The sequence below is a fragment of the Alosa sapidissima genome, chromosome 14 (assembly GCF_018492685.1).
Source record: "Alosa sapidissima isolate fAloSap1 chromosome 14, fAloSap1.pri, whole genome shotgun sequence".
In the NCBI taxonomy this organism is placed as follows: domain Eukaryota; kingdom Metazoa; phylum Chordata; class Actinopteri; order Clupeiformes; family Clupeidae; genus Alosa; species Alosa sapidissima.
In genome coordinates, this window is record NC_055970.1 from 19,977,162 (window position 1) to 19,989,793 (window position 12,632).

General features: G+C 50.5%; 1 protein-coding gene across 1 annotated transcript in view; it reads left to right on the forward strand.

Moving 5' to 3' along the window:
* Positions 1-10,910, forward strand: part of hcn4 (hyperpolarization activated cyclic nucleotide-gated potassium channel 4) — a 106,970-nt gene extending 96,060 nt beyond the window's left edge. The window contains exons 8-10 of the mRNA XM_042062653.1: positions 3,323-4,699; positions 4,820-5,094; positions 5,176-10,910. Coding sequence (XP_041918587.1) covers positions 3,323-4,699; positions 4,820-5,094; positions 5,176-5,754 — 2,231 coding nt within the window. The 3' untranslated portion in view covers positions 5,755-10,910. The remainder of the gene's footprint in view (positions 1-3,322; positions 4,700-4,819; positions 5,095-5,175) is intronic.
* The last annotated feature ends 1,722 nt before the right edge of the window (positions 10,911-12,632 follow it).

The following is a 12,632-nucleotide window of genomic DNA, read 5'->3' on the forward strand; positions in this document are numbered from 1 at the left end:
GTTTTGACAAGCACCACAATTTTGCCTACCTTGTTGTAGCCCTTCTGAAATAACTCCAAGCTTTGCTATGTTCCCTCCATCCTTTCGTTGTTTTCAAAAAATGTTTTATATCCATGATGGCCTTGAAGTCTTGAGTTTGTGAATTAGCTTAAATCAGCTTATTATGTGCTGTTAACCAGCAACCATAGATAGTAAAAGAAAGCAGAAAGTAGCCTTGGCTACAATTTCTGTAGTTGCTGCGTCCATTCATTGTTATTGTCTCTCCTGCTCAAACAAAAGTTGTGCGTGCATTGAGTTGATGATAACGTGTTTACAAACTCTACTTTACATAAAATATTGTGAATAGCCTACTGTCATGCAGTTAATGGGATACTGTGCAGAGTTGGAAAGTTAGGTCAACTTGGAAACTGTTTCTCTTGTTGAGTTGCCTGATGGTAAGGTACAGCCATGGCTTATACCTGCAGGAGCGCTTGCTTGGGCGCCTGTGTTGCGCAATGCACTTTGCTCCTCATCTATACGACGCAGTTCCCATTTCTCCAAACCATACATAATTACAAGGACAAATATTGCTACACGAGGGAAATCAGTGTGGTGTCCGATGTAAAACATTACACATTTCCACGAATCACGGATGTGTTGATGACATAAATTAGGAAATATTAGAGGACTTAATGAGACGTGATGTTGAACTGCATGCCGATGCCATTTAACCCAAATGCCCCAGCAGCAGCACGGGAGAGGAGAGCTTATCTGACAGAAGATCTGCATTGTCTATAGTGAGGTAATGTTAGATTACATTGCAAAAATATCACCATGCATTCATAACCTCGTGACTCAGTGAGAGTGATCCCAAAACATCGGAAAGTGACATTTCTGTATTACATTTTGTCTAGAGAAAAAAGCAATAGCAAACTGTTCCCAACTGACTATAGCGCTGTGAACCGTTCCTGGCTGCTTCTGGCAATTCCGCCATCATAATAGCAATCCGCTATGGAACAAGCGTGCCTGTTGTTAAAGGGAATGTGAGATGACGCTCACAAAGCGATTTGTGCAAAGTCAATTGCGCTAAAGTGCAAGATAGAGCCCTATATGTCTTCATGTCTCTTCCCCCTCCCCTCCTTCACTTTAACAAAATTGCCAACAGTTCATGTACAAATGCATTCATGAGTGTCTCTATTTGTATGTGTCTGCGATTCATAGAGGTGATGTTGTGTATGTGTGTATTTGTGTGTGTGAAGGGTGTATGTGTGTGTGTGTGTGTGTGTATGTGTATGTTTGTATGAGTGTGTGAAGGGTGTGTGTGTGTGTGTGTGTGTGTGTGTGTATGTGTATGTGTATGTGTATGTTTGTATGGGGTGTGTGTGTGTGTGTGTGTGTGTGTGTGTGTGTGTGTGTGTGTGTGTGTGTGTGTGTGTGTGTCCGCTTGTCCTGTCCGCAGCTCCAGTCAGAGCTGGGTACACAGTACACACTCCGGGGCCTTAACTGCTGCCAGGCACCACACACTGCAGAGGCCGTTCACCTCTCCCTCTCCCTCTCCCTCTCCCCACTGTCCTCTCCTTCCCTCCCTCCTGTCTTCTCCTTCCCTCCCCACTCCCCTCTCCTTCCCTCCCTCCTGTCCTCTCCTGTTCTTCCCTCTCCTTTCCCCTCCTCTCCTATCCTGTCCTCTCCTATCCTTTCCCACTCCTCCCCTCCCCTCCTCCCTCCTCCCCTCATCTTCTCCCCTCTCTCATCCTCCCCTCTCCTCTCCTCCTCTCTTTTCCTCTCCCCTCCCCTCTCCCCTTCCTCCCCTTCCTCTCCTCCTCTCCCCTTCCTCTCCTCCTCTCCCCTTCCTCTCCTCCCCTCTCCTCTCCTCTTCCTCTATTCCCCCTCACTCTCTCTTCTCTGCTCTATCCCTGTCTGTTTTTCCTTTTTTAACAGTCAAGCCCTCACCTCTGCAACATTTGCATGTTGTTGCATGTGATGTTTTTTTTTTTTTTTTTTAAACTTGGGACTGTTTGTGTAAATGAGTTTAAAAATATGGATGTGTTTGTGTGTGTGTGTGTGTGTGTGTGTGTGTGTGTGTGTGTGTGTGTGTGTGTGTGTGTGTGTATGTGTGTGTGTGAGAGAGCATACTTCTCCCAAGAAGGTGGACTTTTGCACATTTGTGTTAAACACCAAGGACATTCACCATCCGTACTATACAGTCAGACAATAATATTCCATCCACCCGATTGCAAATGCAGATGTGTGTGCAAATGTATGCTTTGTTCTGAGTGTTGTGTGTATATACCCCTAGTCAGCAACTTACCCATAAGCAATTCAGTGCATTAAATAGTGAAACTATAATACTGCACATGCAGTATAAAAAGCAAGTCTACACATTTGTTTTAAGAGTATGTATTTGTAAGTGTCTGTGAGAGTGCATGCATCTGTGTGTGTGTATATGTGTGTGAATGTTTATATGTGTGTTTTCTTTGTGTGTGTGTGTGTGTGTGTTCTCTTTGTGTGTGTGTGTGTGTGTGTGTGTGTGTGTGTGTGTGTGTGTGTGTGTGTGTGTGTGTGTGTGTGTGTGCATGTGTAGGTGTGCATGGTGCATGAGAGTGGTTGTTAAGGCTAAGAGAACACACACACACACACATACACACACAATAAATCAAAGCGTAGTCTGTGGGAAGAGCGGCCTTGATCACAGGCTCAGCACCTCTCTTTAATATTCTCAGCTCTGCCTCAGGCCACGCAGACACCTTTTGTTTGACCTAATATGCTCCCTACTCACACACACCACCATACACATGTGGCTGCCATGCTTGGGAACCCTGTGTGTATCCGTTGGTTGGTTGGTTGGAGTGTGTGTGTGTGTGTGTGTGTGTGTGTGTCTGTGTTTGTGTGTGTATGTATGTGGGCATGTGTCCATAATGAACACATGCATATCCAACAGAATATGTGCATACAAATATTGCATATCTAAGGTTAAGACAACTTCACAGCCATTACCATATTGTCAGATTATGCTATTTTATGTTATGATGTGATTGCCACCACTTTGAGGAGGTCAATTTAAAAATTATTTTTGCCGCTGATGTCAGACTTGCCTGGAGTGATGCCATAGCTTCCTTTGGAGCCGATTTGTCTGCTTGTATAAACCAGCCCCTGTCTTGCATCAGTGCCTGGCCGCTCTTTAAAACTCAGGATCAATTACTTCGCAACCATTTAACATTCATTGAAGTCACAAAAAGCGTGTATGTGTGTGTGTTTGTGTGTGTGTGTGTGTGTGTGTGTGTGTGTGTTTCTGTATGTGATTGTGTTTCTGACATGTCTATGTCTTCATCACCTTTCCTTCCAGGCAAGAAAAACTCTGTCCTTCAGCACAAGGTGCAGCACGACCTCAGCTCGGGCGCCTTCAACTATCATGAGAACGAGATCATCCAGCAGATCGTGCAGCACGACCGCGACATGGCCCACTGCGCCCACCTCATGCAGGGCACTTCCGGCATCGGCGCCGCCTCCGCCAACCCCCCGTCCCCGACGCCGGTCATCTGGGCGCCACTCATCCAGGCTCCCCTGCAGGCGGCGGCAGCTACTACGTCAGTGGCGCTGGCACTGACGCACCACCCGCACCTCCCCGGCGCCCTGTTCCGGCCTCCGCCGCTGTCCGTGCTGGGCTCGGCCAAGGAGCAGTCGGCCCGCTTCAAGCGGCTGCACACCATGGTGCCCACCGCGTCCATCACCTCAGCCTCGGGGACGGGCAACTCGCCGGGGAACTCGCCGTGTGGCACGCCGCCGCCGAGGACGCCAGCAGCTGCAGCGCCGCCGCACCCTTCTGGGGCCGACACGCCGCTGCTGGCCACCTTCCGGGCGCATCACATGACCTCGGGGCCGGGGCCGGACATCGGCGCGTCGGGAGGAGTCGGTGTTGGTGGTGTGGTTGAAGCCTCAGGTGCAGCATCAGGGGCATCAGGACAGCAGGGGTCATCTTCCAGCACCACCCAGACGGTCCACGATGCCCACGGGGGGTCATCCAGTGTGGGCTCGGGTGGCGGCAGTGGCGTTGGTGGCGGGGCCTCATGCAGAGGCTACTCGGGGGCTTCGGCGTTCCCCTTTGGACCCTTCTCCTCGTCTGGATCTCCGTCGTCCAGCACCGCTCAGCTCCACCATCCCCCACCCTGCCAGCCGCAGCCGCAGCCACGGCCAGCCCCCAGCAGCACCCCTCCGCTCAGCACAGGCCTCTTCCAGCAGGCGGGGGCCACAGGCGGTGCGGTCGGGGGAGTGGGGGTCAGGCTGGGCGTGGGCACGGGGGTCGGGGAAGCAGTCGGTGGGGCGATGGGCGCGTCTTCCAGTTCACACTTTGGGGGTGGCGGTGGGTCCACAGGTGTGGTATCAACAGGTATGGGAGCGACAGGTGGAGGTGCTTTTGTCTCCTGCTCATCTAAGGGCAGCCCCCTGTCGTCCGGCTCGTCCAGTCACCCCTCCAGTAGCGGGGGCAGCAGCAGCAGTGTCCTCATCACCCACCACTCATCCACAGCCATGACCCCAACTCCAACTCCACCCAAACCTGCACAGATAGGCTATAAGCAACAGCAGCCACAGCAACAGCAGCAGCAACCACAGCTGTTTCAGCAGCCGCAGCAGCAGCATTTCTCAGGTGGATGCAGGACTTCCAGCGGCCTCAACCTCTACCACACGCCATCCCCCGGTTCGCCCTCCTCGGGGGGGAGTCAGGGAGGTGCCGGGGGCGGCGCTGCCGCTGCTGATGGCTCTCCACACTCCTCCTCCTCCACCTCCTCCCTGAGGCTCACTCATCAGCACAGCCTGGGCTCCTCCACCACCTCCGCCACCATCACCCCGCAGTCGTCATCGTCCGCCCTGCCGATGGGCTTTCTGCCGCTGTGCGAGCGCTCGGCGCTGGCCGCGCTGGCCCAGTACGGCTCGGCCAACGCTTCGCCCTGCCTGACGCCGCTGGCGCCCAGCCCCACCGGCCAGAGCCCCATCACGGGACGGACTTTCCACTTCAGCGACCCGTCCAGCGCGCACGGCTCCCGCACGTCGCTCTTCACGCCGCCACTGCCGCCGTGCCCGGGGCCCCTGCCCGGGGGGCACTCGGTGGCGGCGGGGACGGTGGGCACGGTCGGCATGGCAACGCCATCAGTGGCGGGGGCTGGGGCAGGGCTGGTGGCAGCCGTGGCGGCCGGCAGGGAGTCTCCGCTGAGCCGCTTCTCGGAGGAGGTGAGACTGCTGTCGGGCTCGTACTCCTCGCTGGGTCCGGAGGTGCCGCAGGGTCCGGCGGCGGTGACCACGCACTCTCCTCCGCCTCTGCCGCGTGCCGACACAACGGTCTTCTGCCGTTCGCCCTACTCCTCACTGAGTTCTGAGGTGGCGCAGGGTCCGGCAGCGATGGCGACGACACACTCGCCTCTGCCGCGTACCGACACAACTCTCCCCAAGTCGCCCCACTCTTTGCTGGGTCCGGAGGTGGCGCAGGTTCCACCGGCGGTGACCACACACTCGCCTCCACCTCTGCCGCGCGCTGAGGCAACAGCCTACTGCCGCTCGCCCTTCTCCTCGCCCACGCTGGTGCCCCGACCCTGCATCTCGCCAGCCGGCCGCGTGACACCGCCCTCGCTGGCGGGAGGGCCGCCGGGAGGTGGGGGAGGGGGACCCCTGATCCAGACTCGCTCCTTGGGGGCGTCCTCCCCTGCGCTTCCACCCCGCCGGGACTCGGCCGCGGGGCCCCCTGAGTTTGAACCTCCCCGCTCCAAACTCCCCTCCAACTTGTGAGGTTTCCAATCACACCCTCCTGTCCCATCCCAGACTCTCTGCAAAAACAAGACAAAACAAAATCAAAACAAAAAAAACAACCATGATTAACGATTAACAATCTTCCTGTGTGATGGTTTTATTTACCCTTGGTAGTCTACACCGTGTTCTACACTTAACTCTTATTTTAATTTCAATTTTAATATCTTAACTGTGATTTACAATTTAAAAACAAAACAAAAAGGTTATGGCTCAACCAGATATCTTAGATATCTAGATCACTCCCTGTTTTGATTTGCTTTATCATTTACCTTGCTTTTTTTTATTCATAAACATATATGTATCAATATATATATTTAAAGATATGTTAATCTCTTAATAGGAGGGTGTGATGGTACACAAGTTAAGGAGGACTCTTGTTTATTTTTAATTAACTATGCCAAAATCATTTGGATGGGATCTGGTTTAACGGTGTGATGGACATCATGGCAGTGTGTTCGGCAGGAGCCTATGCATTCAAACCTGCATGTCAACAAAAAAACTCTTTTCAGTGTGTTGCCGCTTATGAGAAACTGAACCTACCTTTTTAAGGATTCCAAAACAAAAGAACAAAAAAAAACCGAAACAAAATGACTTGCTTGGACAAAGAGCAAATCTCTATCAATCCGCACAGGATCACATATTGTTGACCCTTAAATGTATCCAATTAGATTGTACTCAACTGTATCCACTGTATACTCTTTTTTGCAAAACCTTCCATGGTCAAGAAGAGATTTTAGGAAACCAAAAAAGAAAAACACTATTTCCTCTGGAGTGACCAGCCGGCTTCCTCTCGGCCAGAGTGTTTGATATTTTCTACTGTTGAACTGAAGTACTGAGGGAGAATGGGGGGTGGGAGGGGGATTTCTGTGTGTAAGACCAAGGCAGCAATCAGAGAGAGAGAGAGAGAGTGTGTTTGTGTTTGTGTGTGTTTGAGTCGTTTGGTCACACAGATTCTTCAACAGCGTCTGAACGAATTCACTTTGTCTTCCAAGTTCAAATGGCAAGCGACGGATGATAAGGACCGCAGTGTCCTGCAGTCTCTCTGTGTGTGTGTGTATGTGTGTGTGTGTGTGTGTGTGTGTGTGTGTGTGTTTGTGTGTGTGTGTGTGTGTATGTCGGCCTGCACTAATAGCTTGACACAAGCAAATATCTTGCCCGACTGACTCCACGGAAAAAAAAGAAAAGAAAAAAAAAACCAGTAAAGAACCTTCCCTTCACAGCTTTCTGAGTTTCAATCGTTCCTTACCCAGTACTTTCAGAAGAAGGGAAAAAACACATATATCATAATCCCACCAGATGTCTCAGAGCCAGCAACAAATCAACACTGATTAATGTCCGATTATGTAGCAGGACTAGAGGGGACAGAGGCCTATACAGCCGCCAGTATCCGCACTGACTGAAAACTTGCACAGTAAGCTCCGCTTGTGCATTATGGTTCATAGCTGCTATTTGATCAGTACAGATTTCCATCTGCGTCTGTGCTGAGTTGAACAAGATGAATGTACATGCTCGCACTGTTTGTTTAGGTTGGGTTGGGGAAGGCTATTATTCACTGTTAAAGACTGCATATTTAAATCGATGGGGCTCCTGCTAAGTTAAGCAAAACCAATCTCCCAATGGAATGAGTGTGAGCGGGGAGGGGGTATTGCTGGTTAATGGAATGTGTGAAGTGTGCGATGTATGGGTTTGTGTGTGTGTGTGTGTGTGTGTTTGAGAGGGGTGCTGCCAGAGACCTGTGCTACGGTCATGTGTGTTGTCAGGTTAGGGGGAAAGAAGAGTATTCTTGGACCATGCAGTCACCTCAGCTGTCATTTCTGAACACATGCTCTCTCTCTCTCTCTCTCTCAATTTCTCTGTTCTTCTCTTCTCTCCTCCTCTTCCTTCCATCACTCCATCACTGACATGCTCACGGCCCCAGTTGCAGGCTCAGGGGCGCACATATACACACTCATGCATGCACACATGCACAAATAGATATTCAACTTATCACTGTGGAAGAGATTATGCACACACAGACACGCACAGGCAGACACACACCCACTGAGACACAAGCAAGACACTTGTGTGTGCACACACACTAATCCCTTCACATACACAACACACACACTTTTTCCCATACACACACACACACTCACACACACACACAGAAGGATCATCACTGTGCACAGAAGCTTGTCTCTGCTTGGCAGCTGAGTCCCCAACAGTCACGCCACGACCCCAGCCCCCCTAATTTACCCCGACAGCTCTGCACCCTGCCCCCAACCCCATGACCTCAGCACCCCGAGGGTCACCTCACTGACAGCAGTGCAGAGTGACCATCCCACCATCTCACTCATTACACAAACAGTGAAACAGACAGACAGACAGACAGACAGATCGGCAGTGAGACAGATAGTGGTTTGGACAGACATAATAGCTGGTGAGAAAGGAGGCTGGCTGGAAGGAGCATCACAGGGGCAGACAGACACGTATACACACACACACACAGACAGACAGACAGACAGACAGACAGACAGACAGACAGACAGAGACAGACAGATGGGCAGGTCCACAAAGCGTGGCTGAGGTACAGACGATCAGCCGGAGAGAGAGAGGGACAGACAGGTGAAGAGTGCATCCAAACATGCGCACAAGTCCAGTCAAGTGAAAAGAACCAGAAGCAGACCGCAGCCATAGCTTCTCGACCACCATCTTCCTTCCATCTATGCTGTTGTACGAGCTCCTCTTTGGGGATGGTGTAGGTAAGTCTCTACTAGTGGTGCAGGACTGAGTCTGACAGCACAGCACATTGTGTTCTGTCCAGTTTCCCAGAGAAACTGAATCATATCTCATGGCTCCAGACGTAACCAATGTGCCGCAAAAGAAACAAAACTTACCAAGACCCCACCACACCATCTTATCCACCGAGTCTTTTTACTCTCACTCTCTTCCATTGGCTGCAGTGCGAGGTTTGTGTTCAGATTTGCCCCCCTCTCCCCTCTCCAATATGAGAGATGACTGTATTTGCGTCTTTGACACATTGCTCCCCTCCTTGGTGAATGTCATTAATTCACACCTGTATTTCAGACGTAACACAGACCTGATTTGTATTCTGCCAGGCTTCCTCAGGAGTAAATTGACCTTTGTGAGGATCACAGGTTGATAATGACTGTCATAGATTTGGGCTATGTTCGGCGTTTGAAGAATTTCATTTAATACGCTTCGCTCTCGTTGTATTTGGTCACATTATTTTTTTTTTCCTTTCCCACCTTTCAGATTTCAAATCACATCCTGATAGCTGGGATTCAACCGGAGTTGAGTTTCTCTGAAAAATAGATTAGGGTCTTTTTGAAGGAAGCAGTTTGCTCCGGCAGCCGGTAACATTTCCCACAGAGCGCCAGTCCGACGCGCTCGATAAATCTGCGGGGGAGCTGAATCGAGTTGACAGACAGCGTGTCGCGACCTGGGAAGCTTTTGAAATATTCATCCGCCCCTTGTCCGTCACTTCCTGTCTGGCCGATCGGCGAAGGCAAAAGTGGAGGCTTCTGACAGGCCTCGTCTGAGGAGACGGGGGATTCCCTTCCGACACGCGCAGTGGAAAGAAAGAGGGAGGTGGGAAGGGGAGAGGTGGAGTGGTGGAGCGTCGGAGAACATGACGGGAGACAGGAAAGAACCCTGCGCAGGAGCTCTGGGCTGTTGACAGGAGCGTCATCACAAGAGTCGGCTGTGCGCTACTCCACCGAGTGTCTTAGAGGCTTCCAGAGTCCACCATCACTTTTTTTTGAGATCACTGCTACGCTAAAGCGTTATAGAGGAAGAACAGGAGGTAAACAGAAAGAGGGATGCTAGAAAGAGAAAAATGTTTGTGGGTGTGTTTCTATACGAGAAAGACACAAAACGAGCAGTTATACAAAAATAATGATAGTCAGTGTTTTGGAGTTGACTGATGGTTTCAGACTAGAAAAGTCCTGGCAACAACTTTTTTGGGGGGGCTGTTCTTGAGCAAAGCGGTTGTCAAACTAGTTGTTGCGGTGGGGGGTCTAAATGTGAGGAGACGCTGATGTATTGCCGTCCCGATGTGGTGCGACAGACATTCAGAAGGCTGACAGGTAGACAGGCGCCCTACGGTGCTACTCAACCTGATGAGCTGCTTGTTCCCAGGGAAACTCTCGCGGCGGGTCGCCCCTGCTTTATGATTGGTTTTGAGTGGCTGCCGGAAGTTTCCGCGTGCGTGTATTGATTGCGCCGAGGGCCACGTGTGTGTGTGTGTGTGTGTGTGTGTGTGTGTGTATCCTCTGGAGGTTTTTTTTTTTAGCGCTGCAGACAGCTACTGATGACTGTGATGAGAAAGCCAGCGTGCAGAAAGTCCTGGGGTGTTACATTTAGGGACACCAGAGAGCTGTGTGTGTGTGTGTGTTTGGGTTCAGGGGGTGTATCTGAGGTGAGAGAGAGAGTGAGAGAAAGAGAGAGAGACCAAGTAGAGCGATCAATCAGCTTTGACTGATCTGATCTAACCTGCGCCATCAACAGAGATAACAGGGGAGCTGCGCCGCAACGTATCAATCAATCAGCGATCTGAGCCGTCAGTCTACGGGGGGACACTCCGGAATTAGAACAGGTCCTGGCTCTCATCTGCTGTCATGTAAGCTGACGAGTCCCAGCCAACAGCAGCTCTGTCGTTCCTACACCCCCACAGGCTCTAGCACACGTTTGGCCCAGATGTGGCCCAGCCATGGGTCCCATCTATCCCAGTGGTGAGCAAGGGACAGTGTGTATTTGTTTTATTGTTATAGCACGAAGTGACTAAGGCTACTGTTGTAATGGGGTCGAGGGGATTGCTATCGTTCCTTCAGACATCCTCTCCTTGGCTGTTTGATGCAGCACAGAAGCCTTGCCTGGGAGAACAGCATGTTCCAGAGCAGAAGCACTGCAAAGAGCTGATAGTGTTTTTTTTCCTTTCAGTTTTTATTTTATTTTATTCTGAGAATGTTTTGTTGCAGGTTATATTGAAGAGATCAAAGAGAGACAGGACGGCTGTTGTAGCAGTGGTGTGTGTGTGTGTGTGTGTGTGTGTGTGTGTTTATGTAATGGAAAGACAGCTGGTTGGAGAGCAGCTGATAGATGGAGTGTATTTTCCCCTCTGTGGTTGGGGTAAAGGAGGCATGCCCTGCTCCTGTGATAACACCCCCCCCCCCCCCCCCCCCCCCCCAACCAAACACACACACACACACACACACCTACACTCCCCCTCATCTCTCTGGCTTGGGGTTTGGCTCTGCCCTAATGGCTGATGGGATTGATTCCCAGCAGCCGTGCATTCTGGGTAATGCCAGCAGGAAGTGATGTTTTCTGGAAGGGATCCACCTGGTGCATTCCTGCCAGCCATGACACATCACCCCCCCCACCCCTTCACCCCCCCCCCCCCCTTTCCATTCCTCTCCTCCTCTCATCTTTTCTCCTCCTTGCAACCTCTACCTCTTCCTTCTGCAACACAACAAATGTGATTCCATTTGGGGCGCTTCCCAATTTCGCCTCCTAATCTGGGCCTGCAACCTCCCTTTGTGTCCTCCTCCTGAGCCGTGAAGGCGGGGAGGTGAACCTGGGCCGCCGCGTCGTAATCAAATCAGACGCACTGATTGGGGATTAGATTTCACAGCCCAAGAAACAGGCTTCTGCTGCCATGGTACACGTGGGAGTGTGTGTGTGTGTGTCTGTGTGTGTATGTGTTTGTGTGTGTGGTGTGTGTGTGTGTATGTGTGTGTGGGGGGGCATGCAGTTAGTGGAGAAAGCCCGGTGACCGACACACACATATTTCATTCAAATGCACAACCCCCCACCCCCATAGCTAAACAAGCATTACAGTACAAGATGTACCAGGAGGTTGTCCCTCCACCTTTCCTGAGACCCCTTCTCTTAGCACCTGACTGACTGTCGATTCTGAAGGGGCGGTTAATCTCCAACCGTCCTGACTGTGACTGACGACATTTTTTTAAGAATTAAAAAAAGAAAGAAATGCTGCTTTTTTCCCCCCGTACGCTGATAATCATGTGAAGTAAGCTCCTGAGGCAGTGTGAGACAAGATCGGCCAAGCCCAGGGTAACTGGAGCGAGGGGGTGGTTGGGTGGGGGGGGGGGGGGGGTGTTAAGGGAGGGAAAGAGGTATGCGTGGAAGAGAACCTGCCGTCATCCTTCTCCTCCTCCTCCTCTTTCTCCTCCTCCTCTTTTTCCTCCTCCTCCTCCTGCGCCACCTGATAGGGAGCTCAGCTTCATGGCCTCAGACTGGCCCTGGCCAGTACTGATAGTAATAACGCCAGTAATAACTGTTATGATAAGTAATAATGATTTTTGAACTGCCTAAGAGGATCAGGATTTTTTTTTTTTTTTTTAATAAAAAGACAGACACACACACACACACACACACACACACACACTACCCCCACAGACGACGATTTTCTTGTTCACCTCCCAATCTTCCCCCTGGCTTAGACCAGGGTACAAGGAATGCACATGAGGGCTTTTTCAAACCTGCTTTCTGTAGTTGGTCTCTTCTCTTTTCTATAACAGTTATGTATGGATATGTTACATACTATAATGTTAGGAGCATTACGTCAATTGTTATGTATATTCAATTTTACGTACACAGATATACTGTATAATTACACATGCATATATATTTCCATAGGACCTGTTTATTTTTCTGTAATTTATAATTTATTTTAGATTTTGCAGTGATGTCATTTTAAGAGTTATGATAAACAAAGTATTCATTTCCAAATGTATGTGTGTGTGTGTGAGTGTGTGTACAGTCATAACCATAGCTATGATTTTTAAATGGGAAAAAAGAGAGAACTTATAATTATTCTATTGTTAGCATTGTAT